Consider the following 23,598-nt stretch of genomic DNA (forward strand, 5'->3'; position numbering starts at 1 on the left):
TTTTCCTCACATGTGAGGTGCCACAGTCCCTTCATTGCCTTTGTGGCCCATTGCTGGACCCCCTCCAGTATGACCATGCATCTCTTGTGCTGGGGAGCCCAGCAGCACTGGACTCAGCACTCCAAGTGCAACCTGTGGTTATGACATCCCTGTTCATGCTATGACAATGTTACACTAATGTCCTCTGGTCTGTGAAATCAGTTTTTTAAACTCCAGCTTGAAGGATGTATTTTTATGCATGCATTCCATTTCTGTTTTACTGGGGAAGGGCATTAATTAGAAGTACAGAGATGAAGGGGAAATGGATTCTCTTTCATCTCAGCAAGAATAACTGATTTTAAAAACATCTTTTTAGAAAGCCATTGATGCATGGCTGTGTTCCAACTAAGGTAATTTCCCCAATACTTAACAAAATAATCTGTATAATTATCAGAGAAAAATTGAAAACCAGTTCAGTTTTATAATTAAAACAGGGATGTGAACCCAATTCTATTTTTAAGCCTTCTTTTCCCTCCAGAAAACAGACTTAAATGAAGCAACTGTAAGACTGGAAAATTCTGAAGTGACTAATTTGGGACCTCAGGAGGAACTTTTTGGGGTCCTCTTCTCTACATGGAAGACAAAGTATCATGAAATATACAGGAAAACAAAACCCAAACACTGTCTTGAGCAGCAGAGAAGAGATTTAAACAAACGTTTTCCTCTTGGAGCTGCTACAAATTCCTTTTTCCTCTATTAAAGGTCAACCAAAAACTGAACATGAGGAAATAGATTTTCTAGCTGCTCAATCACAAAATGCTAGATGTATAAATTATATAACACAGTTCAAAGAATTACTTTCACAGCTTATGCTCTGCTTAGTCTGCCATGATTACCAACCTACTGAAAACTACCATTAGGACTATAAATCTGTTCCAATGAATAGTTTTGTCCAAAATCCTTGAACAAAATTTTAATAACCTATCACAAATTTGGACAATTAAAAAAACACATTAATCATTAATCATTAATGCCAAATTCTTCTATGTCTCCTGTTACAGAACTAAAGAGGAATTATTCTATGCAACATAGTGCAAAAAATCCAATCTCTGGTCTGGACAGAAGTTGCAAATAAAAGCTGGATTTAGATCTTTAATATTAGACTACATAAAAAGAAAATCTGAGTATTGGTGCACTTGTTTTTCTTCAACTCATGAGGACAAGCACAGAGATATTAGGTGGTTGTTTTAGCTTTAAATTCAATTTAATCTGTCTTGACACAAACCAAAACTATAGCTTCTTTTTGACTAGCCACAGAACATAGCTTCTCTTTACACAGCACCAAAGCATTTGGAACAAGAATTAAAGCTTCTCTTTGAGTGAATGAAAACTGAGCCAAGTTGTGCAAAGTTGTGCGTTTCATTGGAACATTTTAATATAAAGCTGAAAATAGGATGTAACTCAATAAACATTATGATGCTTCAAGAGAAAACTGGGGAGATGTTCAGATTAAATTTCTGCACAATATTTAGCTCCAAACACCTGAAGAATGTTGTAATATAGAAATAATCACAGTATCAGAGTATATCAGAGGTTGGAAGGGACCTCAAGAGATCATCAGGTCCAACCCCCTGCCAGAGCAGCATCACTTAGGGTAGTCTACACAGGAATGCATCCAGGTAGGGTTTGAAAGTCTCCAGAGGAGACTCCACAACCCCCCTGGGCAGCCTGTTCCAGGGCTCTGTCACCCTCACTGTAAAGAAGTTTCTCCTCCTGTTGAGGTGAAATCTTCCCTGTTCAAGTTTGAACCCATTGTTCCTTGGCTTATCACTGTGAACCACCCAAAAGAGCCTGGCCCCCTCCCCTTGACACCCACCCCTCAGCTATTGATAGACATTGATCAGATCCCCTCTCAGCCTTCTCCTCTCCAGACTAAACAGCCCCAGGGCTCTCAGTCTCTCTTCATAGGGGAGATGCTCAAGTCCCCTAAGCATCCTCGTGGCTCTCTCTTGGATTGATAATGGTATTGCAATTCCTATTTAGTGGAATCAGTGAGGAGTTACATGAACATATACTTGTGAAAACGGGATTGAAGGAAACCAGGATGCCTTTACCTTACAAAAATTACAACTTTCCCCATCTGCTATGGTTTCTAATCAGCAGAAAGACAACAGGAAACGTGTGTGTAAACCAAACAAGAATCCTCCTGCTCCAAAGCATATAAGGTTTATCAGTCTAGTGCTCCTAGAATATCTCTGATGGAATGAGAATTTCTTTGGAACACACCCATGATAAGAGCTGGTTTTCTTGGATGAGAACAATCTGTTTAAATAACAGTTTCTTGCAGCCAAATGGAAGGTCAGAACTGTGCAAGAAATAGAACTGTGACTGCAGACTACAGATGCTACAGACACTGGGAAACCTCTGAGGTATTAAGGAATTTCAGGGACAACAGATGGACATGCTTGGATCTGCTGAGCGTTCATGCTTCCCACCAAACTGTTTACTAAGCTTCAGGGCTACACCAACAGTCTAACACAGCAAATAAACTCAGAGGACTTCTCTTTCTCAGAGGCAACAGGCCCTTTCACAGTTTCACTTCAGGTAGGATTATAGGATGGAAGCAATAATAAGAGATGCCACTCAACAGAAACGGTTGAAATTGCTTATTTCTGCTTTTTGCCATTAGTGTGTGCTTAGGGAAACATTTCCAAGTGCAAGTGCTTAATGAATGGAAGCAATGATTGGCTCTAACAAGTAATGCAGTGTGACACAAAAATAACTTTAAAGAACTCACCGACTCTTTCCTGCTCATGGTTTTGCTTTGGGAACGAGAGCGTGAGATGGTGCTGAAAAAGGAGTCCTTTTTTGATGCAGACAAAGGTGGAGATCCTGTAAATTCACGTCCTCCAGACAAGCTCTCAATGCTTGGTGATGAACTGATGTTTTTTGAACTCTGCCCTGTGAAGCAAGTATAAAGTAACAGAAGAATTAGTCAACATAGTTTCTTTTCCCTGTAAACTCTTCCTTGCCTTAATTAGCATTCACTGAGATTCACAGTCACAGGATGAAATGTTGTCAGCATGCATGGTGAAGGACTGTTCTGACATACACAGAACTTCATTTTTCTATGAGAGAAAAATACACAATGTTAGTGTATGTATAGACATATACACAAACACAATCTGGTGTGGTGGGTGTCAAGTGGAGGGGGCCAGGCTCTTTTGGGTGGTTCACAGTGATAAGACAAGGAACAATGGGTTCAGACTTGAACAGGGAAGATTTCACCTCAACATGAGGAGAAACTTCTTTACAGTGAGGGTGACGGAGCCCTGGAACAGGCTGCCCAGGGGGATTGTGGAGTCTCCTTCTCTGGAGACTTTCAAACCCCACCTGGATGCATTCCTGTGCAGACTACCCTAAGTGATGCTGCTCTGGCAGGGGGGTTGGACCTGATGATCTCTTGAGGTCCCTTCCAACCTCTGATATACTCTGACACTGTGATTGATTGATATCTATCTATCTATCTATCTATCTATCTATCTATCTATCTATCTATCTATCTATCTACCTACCTATCTACCTACCTACCTATATGCTAAACTGCATGTGTGTGTGTGTATATATATATATCTATACACATGAGTGCAATCTCAGTATATATATCGTATTACATCCACATCTGAGGACCTTCTCTTCCCTGTGTGACATAATAAGCAAAAGCACCATCTCATAATGAACTAGATAATCTGATGGCATCAACACTGTGAAGTAAATCCTTTTTCTCTCAGAAAAAACAAGCAAACCAAACCAAACAGTAAAGCTTGGTAAAGATAGGTAAGAACAAGAATGTCAAATTCCAAGACTGTGTTGGACACTGAACATCTAGATGATGATGTCTAGACTTACAACAGGAGAAAGTAAGTTAAGTTTGGGAAAGAATGTAAATTCTCATGCTTTCAAATTTTAAGGCCATCCCCATCTAACACATTTTGGTGTAGTCTACTGAAATGATCTTTTTGTCATTTCATGTGGCTTTTCAAAAGAATCTAGTGTTGTCCACTGCCATAGTGAAGACATCTGGGTAGATGCCTGGAACTGTTGCACCATGACATTGTATGCAGTCAGGCAGTCTTTGGTAAGGACTATTTTTTCCATTTGAGGCTCACAAAGTGTTCTGAAATAGTTAACTTAAAATTTATTTCCATTAGCTCTAGAAGCAAAAAAAAAACCCAATTAATATGTCAGTTTGCATTAACTTCATTAAGGAAATGTTGCCTTAGGTCAGAGAGATGCTAGTTTTAAAAACCTTTCTATTACATGTATGAGGAAGTCAATCCAGAGTGACCCAATGAAATTCTAGAATGTTCTTTTTTTCCCCATTCCTTTGTTTCTGATGTGCATTTTATTGCTACCATCTATAGCACAAAGAATGATCCTCTGAACCTAAATCACTCAGATGTCACAGGTGCAGCTTCATCTCCTTTGCAAGGCTGTGATCAAACATGAAGCCACCTGCCTTGCAGATGCCAGTGTTTCACCCTTCTTTGCTTTGAGCTGCTCCTACACTATGCACCAATTTTACTGACAGATATGCCACATACTATTGCATGGATCTTACAATGGATTCAAAGTTTTGTCTTTTTGGATGCACTACTAATTCTGAAAATACAAAACGGACTCCTTTTCTGGAATCTTCATCATGCATTGTGGTCTTCCCCCATGATGCAGGTTTCTAGAGAAACAAAAGAAAACTAAAAGACAAAAAAAATTGAAAGAAAATAAGGCAGAAAAGGCTGCAGAAAGCACAGAAAGAAATACAGATTTAGATACAAAAGGAGACTAGATCTGTTGAGATCCAATATGAAAGGAAGCAAAACCTACTTGTACAGAAACAACTTAATTCAGTCATTTAAGATCTAGAATGGTCTGCAAAGTGGTGTGGAAGTCAAAGGTGCCATGCTTGGCCACCTGCTGGGTGAAGAGAAAGCTCAACTCAAGTTCCCAGTGAACTGACAAAAAGACAAGATCCAAGAAAGCATCTGGGTTAATTTATGTTCTTAATGTTTTCTGGAAGAAGATCAGCATATAAATTGCTTCCCAGCTTCTCCTTCATTATCTGCTGTCTTATTTTGTTCATCTCTCCCACAACCCTCTCATGATTTTGTCCTTCTTCCCCTAGTCCTGTGGACCTTCCTCTGTCTGCCTCTTCGTCTTCTTCAGAATTCTCTCTTCTGCAGCTTCCTTATTCCAACTTGTTCCTTTACATATTTTCCTTCACACCATCTTCATTCAGCTGTACTTTTCTGCTTCTTCCCAGCTCTCCTCTAATCACTTATTACCTACCGCTTAGCCTGAACAGCTTCCTTAAAGGGCAGGAGATGAAAGCGGTAGATCTCCCTTAACTTTTGCCTCCATCTTGTTTAAAGAAATGGGATATGCATTAATCAGGTGAACATGAAATCTCCAATGTTGTAAATAATTTCAGAGGTGGAAAAGGAGAAATTGCTGCATGGCAAACAGCAGGAATAATTCTGTCATAATAAAGTTTTTAGAAGGTATCTAATTTTAGGATAAAATCATGTCACTTGGCAACACCATTATCCTTAGAGTTGCCTTTATGTAAGAAGGACACTTTCAATGTATATCATAGTGGCAAATTTACAATGGAAATGTGGTTCTACAGGAGGTAAAAATTAAAAATAGTTTTGGAACATATGAAATTACATATTTTAGCAAATAAAGCATTTATAAAAATATTCACACAGCTAAGCCAGAGCAGAGCAGCCAGTATAAATGCAGTGTAAAAGAATCTATTTGGTGGGCAGAGTACAATGAAAAGATATTTTATTATTTATAAACCAGACTAAATGCCCTCTCTTTCCCATCTTAGTAATAAGAAGATATCTTCCAGATAGGGTCAAGATTAAAAAAAACACAAGAACAAGAAAAGTTAAACAGTAAGCAGCCTGTATTTGTCACATACTCCTCCTCTGCATGGCTGGCTCTTAGTCTACTTCACCTGCAAATAAGCAGATTATGTGGTAATACTTTATAGGTAGTATTGAGAGAAGGACACTTCAAATATACTTGAGGAACTCATGTAAATGAAATAACAAAGCTTGGAAAAATGATGGAAAAGAAATTGTTTTGGAAAGGATTTTTGTTTTCCTTCCTATATTCTTGTCATTCAGCTCCAAGACAAAAAAAGTCCAAAAATATAAGAAAATGAGAAGACAGAGAAATATCCTTATGGCTACCAAACAGACACACTTCAAAAGATGGATCACAATTTAGAGGAATGGCATATGAAGCTAATTGTGTAACTAAACAAGAGAAGAAATTCTTATAGCTGAGATCTTGTAGACAAAACAGTAAGACTGTCCTAAAAGGGAATTTGCTCACACCAAGAACATTAACTAATCTGGTTCTTGTGGACTATAAAATATAATGAAGGTGAAAAATAAAAGCAATATGCTATTTACTGAAAGTAAGATTGAGAAGTAGTAAAGTGCGTAGAAGTGATCAGAATACTATTTCTGTATGCTTTATACCCAGGTAATAAGAAAGCTTAGCATGCACCTGATCCTTCTGCATCAACAAGCAAACCCTGTGAACAGCACTGTGACACAGACCAGCTGGGGATGTGATCAAGAATTGAGCAAGACAGAGAGGATATCACTTATTACAGTATGTTGCAAATCATAAAGCAGAGTTCTTGGATTGCAATAGGCTTTTCCGGTGTCCAGAGGAGCCATCAGTTTTACAACTGTAAATAAGAAAGCTGAAAGCCAAGGCATGCCAATCATAGGTGTTTTCCTAAGGCAATAGAAGAGCCACCAATTTTCCCAGTGTAGAAGTTTAATGGAGCTGCTATAAGTGCAATTGAAGTCACCATGAAGCTTTGGAAGTCTTTCAGATGTATTATGTCAGCATCAATTGCTGAGGCATTAAAAACCCTCATGTAACTTTGGAAATATTACTGTAGCACCAATGCAGAGATGTCAGGATCCAGGGAGAATTACACAAAATTCCATTTGTGTCCTCTCTGTTGTGCGTCTTACTGATTCTGCATCCTTTTTAATAGGCAGCATGGTACATTCATCTTAACAAGAAGATAATTTGGGAGAGTTTCTAATTTTGGATCATTTCTCGGGAAAAAAAGACCAAAAAACCCACCATAAAATATCAGAACTCTGACCTTCCATATAGAATCAAAATGTATAAACTGATAAACTAATCTCTTTCTTCCATAGCAGCTTCATTAGCAGTTTGAGAATATCAGTGAACTCAAAACTGACACTTTGCTTTGCTTGCTCTAACAACTTCAGATAAACACACTATGCCTCCTTAAAGGAAGGTTAGAGAGATTTAATCTCTGACCATCTAATGATATAAGAGAAGGTCCTGAAGCCTATATGAAACAGGCTGAAGAAACCCCAAGTATGGAAATCAAATAAATGCTTACGAGACACACAGGACAAATAGTTAAGGATCCCTACTGTAAGCAGGAGTCAGAACACAGTATTACTGCATAGGATGTATCAAAAAATATATACATGCACACTAAAATACATAAATAGTTCACAGCATGCACTAAAAATGCACCCAATTCTGAAGCAAAAAGGAGCAGCATTATCTCCATATGCTGGTTTCTAACTGCCTCATTACTTGCCTGTTGCTAACGACATTGGGGCTGACTTCAGGGTTACAAACGGGCTGAGTGAAAACCATTTGGAAAATACAGGGATGTGTTAGTGGGAAAAGGGATCAAACTGTTGGGATTGATGGCAGGGCAGAGGGTGGAGGCACACAGTGTCTTGAAGAAAAGGAAATTTAAATGTAATGTGATCTATAATAGGAAATTAAAGATGATGAGAGGAGTGGAGAAGACTTACAATGAAAGAAAAGCAAGCTTCAGGTCTTACTAATTTAGAGTTGAAGCTATAGGGAAGATAATGAATTTTGGAGGTCTCTACTGAAAAATCTGAGGAAGGCACACAAAAGGCATACAAAACTGATGGCTCATTCTCTTTGGCCCCTATAGAGGGAAAGAATAGTTTTTGTACTTAAAAGGAGAGCAAGGACAAAGATACCAAGAAGAACAGAAGGCACAATATATAATTCAAAACCATTCAGATATGCTCATCTATTACTCTGTATTTGCCACAGTCAGGAGGTAGAGTATTAAAATTTGCAAAAAGAATGATAGGATTTTTACAAAACTTCTCAGATTAATTAGTTTCCCTTTTTCTTCTACACTGAAACTGGAACAAAGGCTTCCAGCTCTTTAAAAATGTATCCAAACCACCTTATCCTACAAACCCACATGCTTACTATTTCAGGCCAAGGCAGGGAAGCTCCTCTTTAATCAAGTGCATTAAAGCAGATATTTAGCTCAAAATACCTGCTTCGCATATGACAACGGGGAAGTAAGCGACTGAAAGAGACATTGGCAGTCGAATTGCCCCATACGACAAAGTGCGAAATGGACCACGAAGCACAAGGCAGACATACATCCGTGACAAAGAAGGATGCTGGCGTACAGCGAATGTAACAGACGGGCCGCAGGCAGCACGGTCGGGGAGCGGGGAAGCGAAGCCGCTTCCCTCTCTCTACCCAACAGCGCCACACGGCGGATGGACAATGGCACTGAATGGTGACGGAAACCTGCAGGGTGGCCAATGCAGCAGGAGGGCAGTGTCGCAGGAGCAGCAAGTGCGCTGCCCCCGCAGCAGCCGTACCTGGGAGGGCAGGGGGATGCTGCTGCTGCTGCCCAGCATCGCTGCCCGTGCCTGCCTCGCCTGGGAAACAAACACAGCGTTAGAAAAGCTTCCCCAACAAATGCGATTCACTGAAGAGCCTGCGACTTTGGGGTTGTTAGCTGGAAGACCTTGCTTTGAACTCAAGCAACGTTGTGAGAAAGCAGTGTAAGAGCATGTAAAAAGAAACAGGCAGTTTTAATAATCAGTGCACTATATGCTGCATTCAGACACAAGTGGTGTTTTAAGAGCCTAATTTATCAAAATTAAACCCAAAACAATCAAACCCATTTTGCTTCTGGTATTCTACACTGACAATGCTATTCTGCAAGTTTAGAAGCATCATATTGGAGACTTTCAAGACCCATATGGATCCATTCCTGTGTGACCTGTGCTAGATTCTATGGTCCTGCTCTGGCAGAGGGGTTGGACTCAATGCAGAGGTCCCTTCCAACCCCTAACATCCTGTGAGCCTGTGATAGTCTTACTGTCAATAACAATTTTATTAATTGCCTAAGAATACTTCTATTTATATATTTTTTCGATAGGAAAAAAAGAAAAGCATTTGTTAATCAGTGTTTGATTAATTTGTATTCAGTTCTGCTATCAGTAAGGACAACTTTTTTTCTTCTTCTGAAAAAAGCATCCTAATTTTCTAGATGTAGTTCATAAATTATTCTAAGTACGAAGATAATTCCTTTAGGGTATATTTGGTGACTGGAAATTCTGTTTGTGTTACAACAAATACCACAGAAGTATCAACTCGTAAAAACAAACAGTAGTCTGGAAACTCTTTTAAAATAATGATAACAGTTTTGGCAGAGCTTCCTCTTCAAACCATTCCTCTAATGTGTCCTTGTGATAAAGGCATTCAAATAAAAAAGACTTTTGGGTTTCAGTGTGGAAGGACCTAGAAGGAAAACTGTATCTGGCACTATCGTGGAAGAAGTGAAAAAGAAATACCTTTTTTTTCCTGCCAACATACTGCTGCTTGGTAATCAAAGAGCTCCTGAACACTCAAGAATTCAGAGGAACACAAAGGGTAACAATTTGGTATTTTTTCATTATCAACATTTTTGCCTTTCAAGCCAACAAACTCAACTGACAACCCAATGAAGTCAAGATTTGAATCCAACCTTCATTCCAATGAGTGCCTTCATCGTGTAGGTTCAACAGAATATTCAAATCCTTGTCCTATTAGCAGGCTACCTTGCATAAGTAACCAGTAATGGTACTGAACCTTCTTTTGTGCTGAGCACAGGCTGAATGAGATTGATATATTATTAGGAGGAACTGAATTTCCAATTATGTCTCTGGATAGTTCGTTAAACTGTGATTTGTAATGCTGAAGATGGCTCTGGAATTACAGGCTTGCACTTAGGCTGTTGTTATTATTACTTCCATTATCTAAATTATGTGCTTTTCCTTAAGAAACTCAGCAAGTGCCACAACTTTGGAGTGAGAAATAATTGCTATCAATTACCAATCATCCCTCATCGAGAGTACAGCACAAGCTACCCCTTGAGGTGGCAGCATGAATGGGTACCTGTCACTGCTGCTAGTTTGTGAGTGGTTAACTCAGTCTATACAGACTGAGTTAAAGCTGTGACAGGATTATTTTTCCAGTCCTGCAAGTTCTTTTCTCAGCAAGAACTCCTTCACGCTTAATAAAAACAGTAGATCAGGCAATTAATTTCATTTCATCAAACTTATAACCCTCTACATAGTAATTTAAATTATCAGCACTACTTGAGCATTCAAAACTTGAAAGAACTAATACAATATGAGAAAAACAGATGACTTTTATAACTGGATGCCTGTAAGACTTACAGCACTTCAGTCTGTTGTACTATCCAACTGAGCATCTGTGAGTGTGCCATCACCTGGAAGTGCAAAACTCCTATCCATTTAAATTCTGAATTCATGCCAGCTAGTCAGTAACTTGAGAACCTTATAATTAAAGCCCATGCCAAACAGCTTTTAGATTCTCAAAGGCTAGAGTGGAATCCAAAGCCTGAAAACAACCCACAAGGTAAAAAGGCATATAAAAAGTTCAGCACGAACAGGAATGGAATGAGAGCTTCTCAGGGTATAGATATATTCTAAACCCTAAATCTTAATGCCTGGAATAAAAGTACCTGCAATTTCTCAGAGCTGTGGAGAATGCCCTCCCTCAGGGAGATAAGGTACAGCACTTTTTTGAGGTGGTGATTCTATCTGCACAGAATTGAAAAGAAGGGAAGTGTACTCAGCCCTGGTGAGTTTGTCATTTTCTTGTTTGGATGAACTGTCCTCAAGAAATACAAAATCATAGAATCATAGAATAGTTTGCATTGGAAGGGACCTTAGAGATCATCCACTCTAACCTTTGGCTCAAGGAAGAGATGCAGCATTTGCTAAACAGAGAAAGTGCATACAGCCATTGAAAATTATTAAAAGGCAAATCCATGTTATTGTTCAAATAACTTTTCAAATAAACTCCACACAAAGTACTCTGTAAATATCTGAGGGGTGGGTGTCAAGTGGAGGGGGCCAAACTCTTTTTGGTGGTACGCACTAATAAGCCAAGGAACAATAGGTACAAGCTGGAACATAGAAGATTTCACCTCAATATGAAGAGAAATTTCTTCACAGTGAGGGTGACAGAGCACTGGAACAGGCTGTCCAGAGAAGTTGTGGAGTCTCCTTCTCTGGACACATTCAGAACCTGCCTGGATGCATTCCTGTGTGGACCACCCTGGGTGATCCTGCTCTGGCAGGGGGGTTGGACTCAATGATTTCTGGAGGTCCCTTCCAACCTCTACTGTTCTGTGATTCTGTGATCTAACTTCCTTCTCTTGCATTCAGCTAGTATTGTTATGTATGGGGTATTTCTGGAGATACTCAAGACCTGCCTGGATGAGTTCCTGTGTGACCTGGTCTAGGTGATTCTGCCTGCTTTGGCAGGGGGATTGGGCTGGACGATATCTCGAGGTCCCTTCCAGCCCCAAACATTTTGTGATTTGGGCCAATAACCGAAAAAAAAAACCCTATGTGAAATTCACCTTGCATTCAAAAATATGTCACATTTAAAAGACTGAAAAAATTAATTGGCTAATATTTATGGTAATTGTGTGGTTTGTTGGTATGCCTGATGTAATTTCTGGTAAATATGATTTTTAAAGGTTCAAAGCCTCTTGTTGCATTTTTACGTTCTTCAGGTAACATCAAATTCTGTACTACATTGCAAACGTGCTGTTATACTTAGCACACATGTCCCTCTCAACAAACCCCTGCTTCTTCTGTTTCTTTCAAATAGGTACCCATCAATACAAGCTCTTTCTTCAGTCCTTAAGAGATATGACAGAGCTTCCTTCCCTCTGCCATGGCACTGCCACACTTTTCACCTTTACCTTTGCCCAGCTGAACTGGCATGCTTTCAGACTTCATCATTCTCTGCTGTTGTGCCTGGTGCTGGTGGTGATGGTGCTGGTGGTGGTGGTGCTGCTGGGGGGCTTCCACTGTGCTTCTGATGGGCATTGCAGGGGGAAGTAAGCTGCTCCCGCCGGCAGGAGCACCCACAGCCCCACCTGAAGCCATAGCTGGAGCAATGAGCTTTCGGCCAAAATTCAGTAAGCTGTTGGAGACTTTGTTAATGTTCAGTGGGGCAGTCTTAGCACTGGCACTGAAAAAAGAAGAGAAGGAATATCACCTTGTAACAGTGTGAGAGCTGAAATCCCCATTCCACACCGACAATAACCAGGCTAGCTCAGTCTGGAAGCAGTTTGGACAGACACAGCAATGAATGTATTGTTCTCCAAAAATGGGGGGGTGGGGGGGTGGAATATCTAACATTTGAACATTACAAAGAGAGCACTTTCCTGCAGTTGCAATGGAATATGCACAGGATTTACAGGGCCTGCATATGGTGTGAGCTTTTCCAAACCCTTCCCAAAAAATGCAGACTAACAGAATACAAACCAGGTGTTTTTAACTTGTCTTTTCAAACAAAGCAAATGAAAGAGTGACAAAAGCCAATAAAAGCTCCAAGGCATCAAAGAATTTTGTAACACTGAGTTTACTGCACTTCTTTTTTAATGACTGCTTTAATATTTAATTCCACTAGATTAAATTCTCTTAAACGTTTACAGTAACTCAAACATGCCTTTCAACATGCAAAACTAGCACTTGACTGTATTTTTAGGTTGGGAGAGCTAGATGTCTCTTGCTCTCACTTAACCTTCTGCCCAGCCCAGTCGTTTAAAGCCAAGCACTGTTTAACAGGAAGCCTGATTTCTAAAGCAATGCTGGCTGAAGAATGACTTCAGGATATAACACATATCATGATCCTTATCATTATTAATTCACTTCAGTTACATGCAACTGGATGGACATTTAATTCACTCCAGCTACATGCAACATTAAGAATGAGGAAACTGTCATTTAATCTGTCTAAAATAAAGAGGCAAAGGAGCTTCACATTCCCAGTAGAAGTGTTCATATAAACCAAGGATCAGCAAAGCCAGTCCTATTTGTTCATGCAATATTTTCCTGGTTTATATGCTTAAAGCTTGAAATATTAGTCATAGAAATACATCACAATTGCAGAGGCCTTTCCACTGCTGAGGTTTCATTTTACTGAGCTGTACTTCAGCAACAGAAATAGTTGTATTTAACTATTTTGAAGAAATACATGTAATTAAAACCAATGCAATCACTGTACTGAGGGGGGGTCAGGGGGAAACACTTTTGCAATGTTTTGGGGAAGTTTAACCTAAACCAAATTACAAATTAATTAATACGAGTGACTTGTTACTTGCACAGACACCTGGAAAAGTAATTTTGATTTTGCATTTCATATAATTTCCTTGTGTCTAGATATGTGTTTTTTTTGAGCACACAAGATAAATGCATACACACACATAGAACAGATCCAGAAAACAAAACCAGCAGAACTCTTTATTCAGGATAGATATGGTTAAAATGAGAGCATAAAAAAGCATCTGAAGCTTGCACACTCATGAGATAGAGCCCCAAAGTGTATGGGGCCTTTCTGCCATATCATACAATCATAGAATGGTCCAGGCTGGATGGGACCTCCAAAGCTCATCCAGTCCAACCCCATCTGCAGTCAGCAGGGACATCCCCAACTAGACCAGGATGCCCAGGGCATCGTCCAGCCTCACCTTGAATATCTCCAGGGAAGGAGCCTCAACCACCTCCTTGGGCAACCTGGTCCACCACCCTCACAGTAAAGAATTTCCTGATATCCAATCCAAATCTGCTCTTCTCTAGCTTGAAGTCATTGACCATTGTCCTGTCACCACAATCGCTCCCCATTCTTCCTGTAGCCCCCTTCAGGTACTGGCAGGCTGCTCTTAGGATGTTCCCTGGAGCCTCCTCTTCTCCAGGCTGAACATCCCCAGCTCCCTCAGCCTGTCCATGTAGCAGAGGTGCTCCAGCCCTCCCCCCACCCCTTTTTCATGGCCCTCCTCCAGACCCTCTCCATCAGGTCCATGTCCTTCCTATACTGAGGGCTCCAGACCTGTACACAGTACTCCAGGTGAGGTCTCCCCAGAGCAGAGCAAAGTGGCAGAATCACCTCTCTGGCTCTGCTGGCAACACATCTTATGATGCAGCCCAGGCTGTGATTTGCCTTCTGTGCTGCAAGCTCACACTGCCTGCTCCTGGCCAGCTTCTCATCCTGCAGCACCCCCAAGTCCTTTTCCTCAGGACTGCTTTCTAATGCCTCATCCCCCAGTCTGTATTGACAGTGAGGATTGTTCCAGCCCAGATGCAGAACCCTGCACTTGCTCTTGTTGAACCTCATGAGGTTCACCTGGGTCACCTCTCCAGCCTGTCCAGGTCCCTCTGGATGCTATCCTGTCCTTCTGGTGTATTAACACCACTCAACTTGGTGTTGTCTGCAAACCTGCTGATGGTGCATTCAATCTCTCTAAGTCATTGATAAAATATTAAACATATTCACCAGCTCCATGCTCAGTACTCCAGGAGCAAAGCCCCTCAGTCTCTGCTTAGGATTTTTTTTCTATTCCACCACATACATGTGGCACCAGAAGAGTCAGCACAGGGGCTTTTGTTTAATGTCTTCTCCACTCCAGAAAGAAAAAGAAGCTTGTAGCTTTGAAGGTGGAAGAAGTAATGTCAAACGCTAGCTTAGCAGATGTCAATCAGTTATTAAGAGTTTGCAATGAATCTAATTGCATCACTGATTTCAGGGCTCATGCAAGTAATAACTTGGTTGAGATTCAGATTCCAGACCTTAGTAAATCTGGCATTTTCCCCTCAGTCTACTGAAACTAATCACCACTCACTCATATGAAACATCACCTTAGAAAAGGTAATGGCTTGCACGTTGAGTCCTGGGCTTGAATTTTCTCTAGGTCTAGAGCCTTGACAATCAGTAAAAAAACTTTCACCTTGTATGACAAAATAAAAAGTAAATATTTTTTTCCTGACAGGCTACCCCAGCAACAAAGCCATTGGATGCTTTGAGCTAACTGCATCATTGGAATCATGATGATTCAAAGATGTAGAAGACAAAGCTTACCTAGAGAAGCTCGTGTATTTGTGTCCATCAGCTTGTTTCTTGTTTCTTTTGTTATCAGCTATATCTTGCTTAATAAAAAGGATCAGTTTTCTTTCTACACTGTTTAATTTGCTGATTTGAAACTAGGAGAAGTTAGTTTATTTGCATTTTTCATATGGTTGGAAAAAGACTTTTTGAGAAACTTCACTTTACAGGAACAACAAACAACAAAAAATGTTCTCTAAGCCATTATGTCCAAACCATGATTTAAAAAATGCTTTCAAAAAGAATGTGCAGTAATGCTTTATAATTATTTGAGAACAAGGAATTATAATTACTGCAGCTTCTAAATACCTCTGCGTGACTTGGCTCTGCTATGAACTGCTAACAATCACCTCAGAACACATACACATAGGCATACGTGAAAAATAAATGATGGTGCTACCTGAATTTCTTGTCAACAAGTGGTCAATAAAACTATTCTGAAGCAAAATTTATTGTGCAATTTCTCTGAATCACAGCTTCATAAAACAAACAACAGTGAGGTGCTAGATCTCTGGAGGAGGTGAGTTAAAACTGAGCTGAATTTCAGGAGGATAAGAACAATGTATCTGTTTCTTACCATTTAAATGTCTGATATATTAATGCAAAGGATGATTATAACCATTAAATACGGATCAATGTTTACAGTTTAGTCAGCTACATGTACCAGATATGCACAATAACAAGAAAAATGCTGATTGATTATGTTGTAGTTATCAGAGGATGCATTTAAAAGTAAGGCATCAGTTTAAAAATATGAGTATCAAAGAGACATGAATGCCATCTAAGCAGCAAACAATATTGTTTCACCACAATAGGCATCATTGACCTTGACTCTGAATGGTGTATTTTTAAACTAGCAGTAGGAAGATGATTCAATCTCTGCAGTTTTCTGCTAAGCTGGAAATGTTTTGTTTTAAGGAAGTCTTATTCAAAGACGTTTCTCTCTTCAGTGAGAGGCCATTACGAGAGACAAATATGAGTATGATGGATTAAAAAGTTGTATATGTGACAAAATAAGCAACATATATTAGAGATTTGCCAAGACATTTTAAATATATCACTTTGAGTCTGTGGAATGAAAAGATGAAAAAGACCTGGCAGTTGATCTAACCCATCTCTCTGTATTCACTGCAGAAACATTTCCTAATGTTGCATCTTCCAGTTCTCTCTTCAGTCAAATCTTAAACTGATTTACCACATCTGACCTACTCTAAATCTTCCTGTGTTGAGACAAATTTATTCCAGGTATTCCTCTATCTGAAGTTTTCTAAACAATTCCTTCTCTCATTTGGTGTGTAGCCTGTATATCTATCTATCTATCTATCTATCTATCTATCTATCTATCTATCTATCTATCTATCTATCTATCTATCTATCTATATCTATCTATCTATCTATCTATCTATCTATCTATCTATGCAACGACTTTATATTCCTACATAGATTTAATGCATGTTTGTTGTCTTAGAATTTAGGTTTCCAACAGGTGTCATTCTTGCCTGGACTTTATTATTTATTTGGTTTGGGTTTTGGTTTTTTTTTTTTTCCAAAATCCTTGGAGTCTTTCATTTGGAATTTTCAAATCACTCATTTCTCAAGTTTAGGCAACTTTTGAGACCATTTTAAAGAAGAACAAACAAAACTATTAAGCAACTGCAATAGAATGTTGTCATTTCTGACACCCTTTTCTCTTTAAAGCCTGTTTTAAAAAAAATAAAAAAAAAAGAAAAAAGATGCATTTGCAGTCACTCCATTTTAATTTTAGCCAGGTTTTAATCTCACTGATTTAAACAGAACTTTGGAGGGGTGCAGAAGTCTAAAAGCCAGCAAGGTCCTGTGACTCAGTAGGCACAGTTACATGGCTACAGCCACGTGGAATTCAAGAAACTACCTGTGACAGGACAAAATCAGGTGAGACATTGGACTTGTGCTGCTGTGCCCTGCAGCCACCAGCCAGTCACCACCCACCAGCAATCAGCACTCACGTTGTGGCCACCCAGTTGCAGCATGGGTGCCTTGTGACTACCATATGGCATGGCCTTGGCAAGGAATTTAAGCAGCTTTGATAGAAAGAGTTTCTAAAACAAGGGAGGAATGCGGCGAAGAGGTTCGTTCAAAATTACTTCAGTCTGAATTTATATGAATTCAACCTAACTTCCACAGTTTCTGGTACATAGATACTGCAGACTGTGATTAGATTCAGTATCAGCTACAGAACATTAGCAATTTTTACATCCTGCTTTTAGTACACATGTCACTGCATGCAGAGGGTGGTGCTCGATGGCTTGAGGTTCAGATGGAGAGCAGCGACAAGTGGTGTCCCTCAGGGGTCTGTGCTGGGACCTGTGCTCTTCAGTATTTTTATAGACAGTGGGATTGATTACACCATCAGCAAGTCTGCAGAAGACACCAAACTGTGGTGTTGTCAACACGCCAGAGGGACAGGATAGCATCCAGAGGGACCTAGACAGGCTGGAGAGGTGACCCAGGTGAACCTCATGAGGTTCAACAAGAGCAAGTGCAGGGTTCTGCATCTGGGCTGGAACAATCCTCACTATCCACACAGACTGGGGGATGAGGTGAGAGAAAGCAGTCCTGAGGAAAAGGACTTGGGGGTGCTGATGGATGAGAAGCTGGCCAGGAGCAGGCAGTGTGAGCTTGCAGCACAGAAGGCAAATCCCAGCCTGGGCTGCATCCAAAGCAGCATTGCCAGCAGAGCCAGAGAGGTGATTCTGCCACTTTGCTCTGCTCTGGTGAGACCTCACCTGGAGTACTGTGTACAGGTCTGGAGACCTCAGTATAGGAAGGACATGGAGCTGATGGAGAGGGGCCAGAGGAGGGCCATGAAAATGGCCAGGGGATTGGAGCACCTCTGCTACAAGGACAGACTGAAGGAGCTGGGGGTGTTCAGCCTGCAGAAGAGGAGTCTCCAGGGAGACCTAATAGCAGCCTGACAGTGCCTAAAGAGGGCCTGCAGGAAGGCTGGAAAGAGACTGTTTGCAAAGGCCTGCAGGGACAGGACAAGAGGCAATGGCTTCAAACTAGAGAAGAGCAGATTTAGATTGGATGTCAGGAAGAAGTTCTTTACTATGAGGCTGGTGGCACTGGCACAGTTTGCCCAGGGAGGTGGTGGAGGCTCCTTCCCTGGAGATATTTGAGGTGAGGCTGGAGGAGGCCCTGGGCAAGGGAATGTCCCTGCTGAGTGCAGAGAGGTCGGACTGGATGAGCTTTGGTGGTCCCTTCTGGCCTGGGCCATTCTATGATTCTAAATGTCCTTAGCCTTAAAATAATGCCAGGAAGGTAACCGGAATGCTATCTGGAAAAGTTTCATCTTTCACGGAATAACAGGCAAGGTAAACACTCAAAATAAATAGCATCAAATGAGCTTCTATGCAATTCCTCTTTGGGCTAGAAGTGACTACTGAAACATTTTGTTTATGTGAGGTTTTAGTTCAGCAAACACAGAAATAGCTTACCGAGTTTTGTTCATCAAGTCTGCTCCACGTGCTTTGTAATAATCTAAATTTTGTTGGAATTGGTGAGTCACTGGTCTTGGATTTCTCTAAAAAAAAGAAAAACAATTAAAAATGAATACTGTATAGGAATTTTCTCAGCTATCTAAAGCAGAGACAAAATATATGCACATTAATGAAGTTTAGCAAGATGCAAATTTAAAGAATAAATTATTTTCCCAGGATCTTGTCTTCTCAAGGCAATAATGCCAGTTATATAAAAGTGAAGTCTTAAAATAATACCAAGTGTTAAGCAGTCAGTCCACCTTGTGCTCACAGGAACCAGTGCTCTTCCACACAGCAATGAGGCTGTCAGCTGCAGCAGTAACATCGCTAACAGAATCAGCAATACTCGGACAAGTTCAGATACTGCTCTGATCTCTTGCTTTAGCCCAGGTACAGAATATTACCACCTCCAAACTAAAGAAAATGGTAACAGTAAGGAGAAGCCACAGCAAATGTTTTAAACCAAGCAGGGAGGCTTGGCTGAGACATCTGAAAGCTGTGTGGTGAGACTTGGACAGACTGAGAGCTGGCCAGAGAGGAACCTAATGAAGTTCAACAAGGGTAAGTGCAGAGTCCTCCAGATGGGAAGGAAGAATAAACTGCACCAGCACAAGTTGGGAGGTGATCTGCTGGAGAGCAGTCCTGTGGAGAAGGACCTGGGAGTGCTGATGGATAACAAGTTCTGCATGGGACAGCAATGTGCCCTGGTGGCCAAGAGGGACAATGGTATCCTGGGGTGCGTAAGAAATGTCCAGCAGATCCAGGGAGGTTCTGCTCCCCCTCTACTATGCCCTGGTGAGAACTCACCTGGAATATTGCATCCAGTTTTGAGCTCCCCAGTTCAGGAGGGACAGGGATCTGCTGGACAGAGTCCAATGGAGAGCTATGAAGATGCTGAAGGGACTGGAGCACTGCCCTAGAAGGAGAGGCTAAGAGCCCTGGGGCTGTTCAGTCTGGAGAAGACTAAGAGGGGATTTAATAAATGTTTCTAAATATCTGAGGGCTGGGTGTCAAGAGGGAGGGGACAGGCTCTGCTCACTTGCACCCTGTGACAGGACAAGGGGCAATGGATAGAAACTACAGCACAAGAGGTTCCACTTCAACTTGAGGAGGAAATTCTTCACTGTGAGGCTCCCAGAGCACTGGCACAGGCTGCCCAGAGAGGTTGTGGAGTCTCCTTCTCTGGAGACTTTCAAGCCCCATCTGGATGCATTCCAGGGTGACCTGCACTAGATTCTCTGGTCCTGCTGTGGCAGAGGGGTTGGACTCAATGATCTCCGGAGGTCCTTTCCAACCCCTAACACCCTGTGATCCTGTGAACCGAATGCATCACTAGCAGCGCCTCCGGGAAGAACTCAACGTAGCCACAGCTTGAACACTGCCACTAGATGGCACTTGGAGCCTTTTTTATCTCTCCGGATTTCATCCTGCTCAAACAGAGGCCACGAATAAAGACCTGTCCCTTTACAATAAAATGTAGATCATTCATACTGAAACCAGAAGCCACTTGTTGGTCTCCACTTCTGCCACAGTGAAGCTATTTCGCTGAAGCACACTGCCTTCAGTGTCCTGAAGTCGTCCTTTTTGGATTTAATGATTCACTGAGCATTGGTTAAGTGTAGATCATGGTACATGCACAAAGTGACTGGATGAAACAAATGCATCGTTAAGGGCATTCTTTAGAGCAATTTGAAGGTAAAGAGGTGTCTTTAAAAAATAAAATCTATAAATTAGAAGAGCAATGGATTGAAGTAAATAATTTCCTTATATTCTGATCTGCCTTCTTAAATCCTGTTAGTAGTAAATATAGTTCTAATGAACTACACAATGACCTTTCCAAAAGAGTAAGTCACAGATAAAGGAGCATATGATATTTTCAATGGAGTCAGTCTTCAGCTGTTTCAGTGTCATGCTGTATTTTTGCCCTCCAGATGTTACCATAGACTGGAGTAGCTACAGTCTTAGCCTCTCACGTAAGTGCAGATAATTCTCCTTCCTTGGAAACTTTCTCTTTGGAGGAAGTTGTAGGAGTTCATTTTAAGGACCCAAATATTGTATGTGCAAAAAGGAGAGAAGCAGATTTAAAGAGGTGGTAGACATGAAAAGCTGTTCTACATCTGAAGATTAGTGGACAGGGGAAGGGCAATGAATGTCTTCTATCTGGACTTCTGCAAGGCTTTGACACAGTCTCGAACAACATTCTTCTCTCCAAACTGGAGAGATACAGATTTGATGGGTAGACTGTCTCATGGATAAGGAACTGGCTGGATGGTTGCATCCAAAGGGTTGTGGTCAATGGCACGATGTCCAGATGGAGATGGGTGACAAGTGGTGTCCCTCAGGGATCTGTACTGGGACCAGTGCTGTTTAATATCTTCATCAATGACACAGACAGTGAGATTGAAAGCACTCTCAGCAAGTTTGCAGACGACACCAAGCTGAGTGGTGCTGTCAATATGCCATAGGGATGGGATATAATCCAGAGGGACCTGAACAAGCTGGAGAAGTGAGCCCAGGTAAACCTCATGAGGATCATCAAGGCCAAGTGCAAGGCCCTGCACCTGGGTTGGGACAATCTGTGTTATCAATACAGGCTAGGGGGATGATGTGATACGATAGAGTGCAGCACTGTGGGAAAGGACTTGGGTGCTGGCAGACCAAAAGGTGAACATGAGCCAACAATCCACACTTGCAGCCCACAAGGCCAGGTGCATCCTGGGCTGCATCAAAAGAAGCGTGGCCAGCAGATCAAGAGAGGTGATTCTGCCTCTCTACCCTGCTCTGGGAGACCTCACTTGGAGTATTGCGTCAGCTCTGGGAGCCTCGATATGACAAGGACATGGACCTGATGGAGTAGGTCCAGATGAGCACCACTAAAATTATGAGAGGTCTGAAACACCTCTCCTAAAAGGACAGGCTGAGACAATTGGAGTTGTTCAGCTGGGAGAAGAGAAGACTCTGGGGAGACCATATAGCAGCCTTCCAGTACCTGAAGGAGGCCTGCAAGAAAGCTGGGGAGGGACTATTTACAAAGGCCTGCAGTGATAGGACAAGGGGCAATGGATTTAAATTAGAGCAGGGTAGATTTAGATCAGACATTAGCAAAAAATTCTTTGCTATGAGTGTGGTGGAACACTGGCACAGGTTGCCCAAGGAGGTAGTGGAGGCCCCATCCCTGGAGATATTCAAGGTCAGGCTTGATGGGGCTCTGAGCAACCTGATCTAGTCGGGATGTCCCTGCTTACTGCAAGGGGGTTGGTCTAGACAACCTTTAAAGGTCTCTTCCAACCCAAAGCATTCTATGATTTCTGGGGTCAAAATTAAGGCTGGGAATTTCCAGATAATTTCCTGCAGTCAGACTTAATCATGTATGAAATGTCTCATTTTCTTTCCTTGGAACACATCAAACATTTAAAAAAATACATCCTGTTTGTGATGTTAATTAAAACCTGAAACAACTAAAAGCTATTAGACAGGCATTAAAACCCCCATATCCTCATCTAACCTACCAGCCACATTGTAATGGCCGCTCTACATTTTTCTTCTCCTGTTATAAAAACAATATTTGCATAACTCTACCCCATTCATATGGTATGTAAGTCAGTTCTCATCAACTGACAGCAATAACAATGAATCAGCTTTAGTTACTATTGCTCTAGTTGGGTAATTCAATGCATTTCTATGATAATCAAATCCAAACTGACGTGATGAGGATAACTGATGGTTCTGCAACGACTATGTGAGTAATCAAACACTGGAACTTTTCTCCCATAAATTAAATAACTTTTTTTTATTTACATGCCTTGGTGACCATTTCAACAAGGTGGAAGAGTAAGAGAAGGTTAAAATAAGAGGCACTTCTAAGTCATATGACAGACCTTTGAAAAATTCATGTTAGCAGATGCTAGTGAGATTTGCAACTTGTTTCCAGTAACTCAGTATATATTTTAAACTTAGCAAGAACTGTCACCACCCAAGAATTGTAAAACAAACAAAAAAAAATTACACAGTCCTTCTAAGATTAAAAAGAAAAAAAAAAAGGGAAGGAAAAGATCACACGGAACAGTATTTCTAAACATATTTATGCAGCAGTCACAGGATCACAGAATGTTAGGGGTTGGAAAGGACCTCCAGAGATCATTGAGTTCAACCCCCCTGCCAGAGCAGGACCAGAGAATCTAGTGCAGGTCACATAGGAGTGCATCCAGATGGGTCTGGAAAGACTCCAGAGGAGGAGACTCCACAACCTCTCTGGGCAGCCTGTTCCAGTGCTCTGGGACCCTCACAGTGAGGAAGTTCCTTCTCATGTTGAGGTGGAACCTCCTGTGCTGGAGTTTATAGCCATTGTCCCTTGTCCTGTCACAGGGTGCAAGTGAGCAGAGCCTGTCCCCTCCCTCTTGACATCCAGCCCTCAGATATTTAGAAACATTTATTAAATCCCCTCTCAGTCTTCTCTTATCCAGACTGAACAGCCCCAGGGCTCTCAGTCCCTCCTCCTAGGGCTGTGCTCCAGTCCCTTCAGCATTTTCACAGCCCTCTGTTGGACTCTCTCCAGCAGATTCCAGTCCTTCCTGAACTGGGGAGTCCAAAACTGGATGCAGTATTCCAGGTGAGGTCTCACCAGGGCAGAGTAGAGGGGGAGGAGAACATCCCTTGATGTGCTAGACACTTCTTAATGTACCCCAGGGACCCATTCACCTCCTCCCACACTCCCTCCCTCTTTCCTGTTACCTCATACAGTAGTCAAAACAGAGATGCCATGGCA

The 23,598-nt window shown here is 41.3% G+C and overlaps 1 protein-coding gene across 2 annotated transcripts in view; it reads right to left on the minus strand.

Annotated features, from left to right (window-relative positions):
• The window catches only part of TBC1D5 (TBC1 domain family member 5), a 206,160-nt gene that overhangs the window by 44,745 nt on the left and 137,817 nt on the right, over nucleotides 1-23,598 (minus strand). The window contains exons 14-17 of one of the 2 annotated variants that reach the window (XM_054384865.1): nucleotides 18,792-18,877; nucleotides 12,134-12,405; nucleotides 8,724-8,783; nucleotides 2,777-2,940 (exon numbers count right to left, since the gene is read on the minus strand). In XM_054384865.1, coding sequence (XP_054240840.1) covers nucleotides 2,777-2,940; nucleotides 8,724-8,783; nucleotides 12,134-12,405; nucleotides 18,792-18,877 — 582 coding nt within the window. The remainder of the gene's footprint in view (nucleotides 1-2,776; nucleotides 2,941-8,723; nucleotides 8,784-12,133; nucleotides 12,406-18,791; nucleotides 18,878-23,598) is intronic. The other variant, XM_054384866.1, reaches the window with a different exon arrangement.

Source organism: Indicator indicator, chromosome 11 (assembly GCF_027791375.1).
Source record: "Indicator indicator isolate 239-I01 chromosome 11, UM_Iind_1.1, whole genome shotgun sequence".
NCBI lineage: Eukaryota > Metazoa > Chordata > Aves > Piciformes > Indicatoridae > Indicator > Indicator indicator.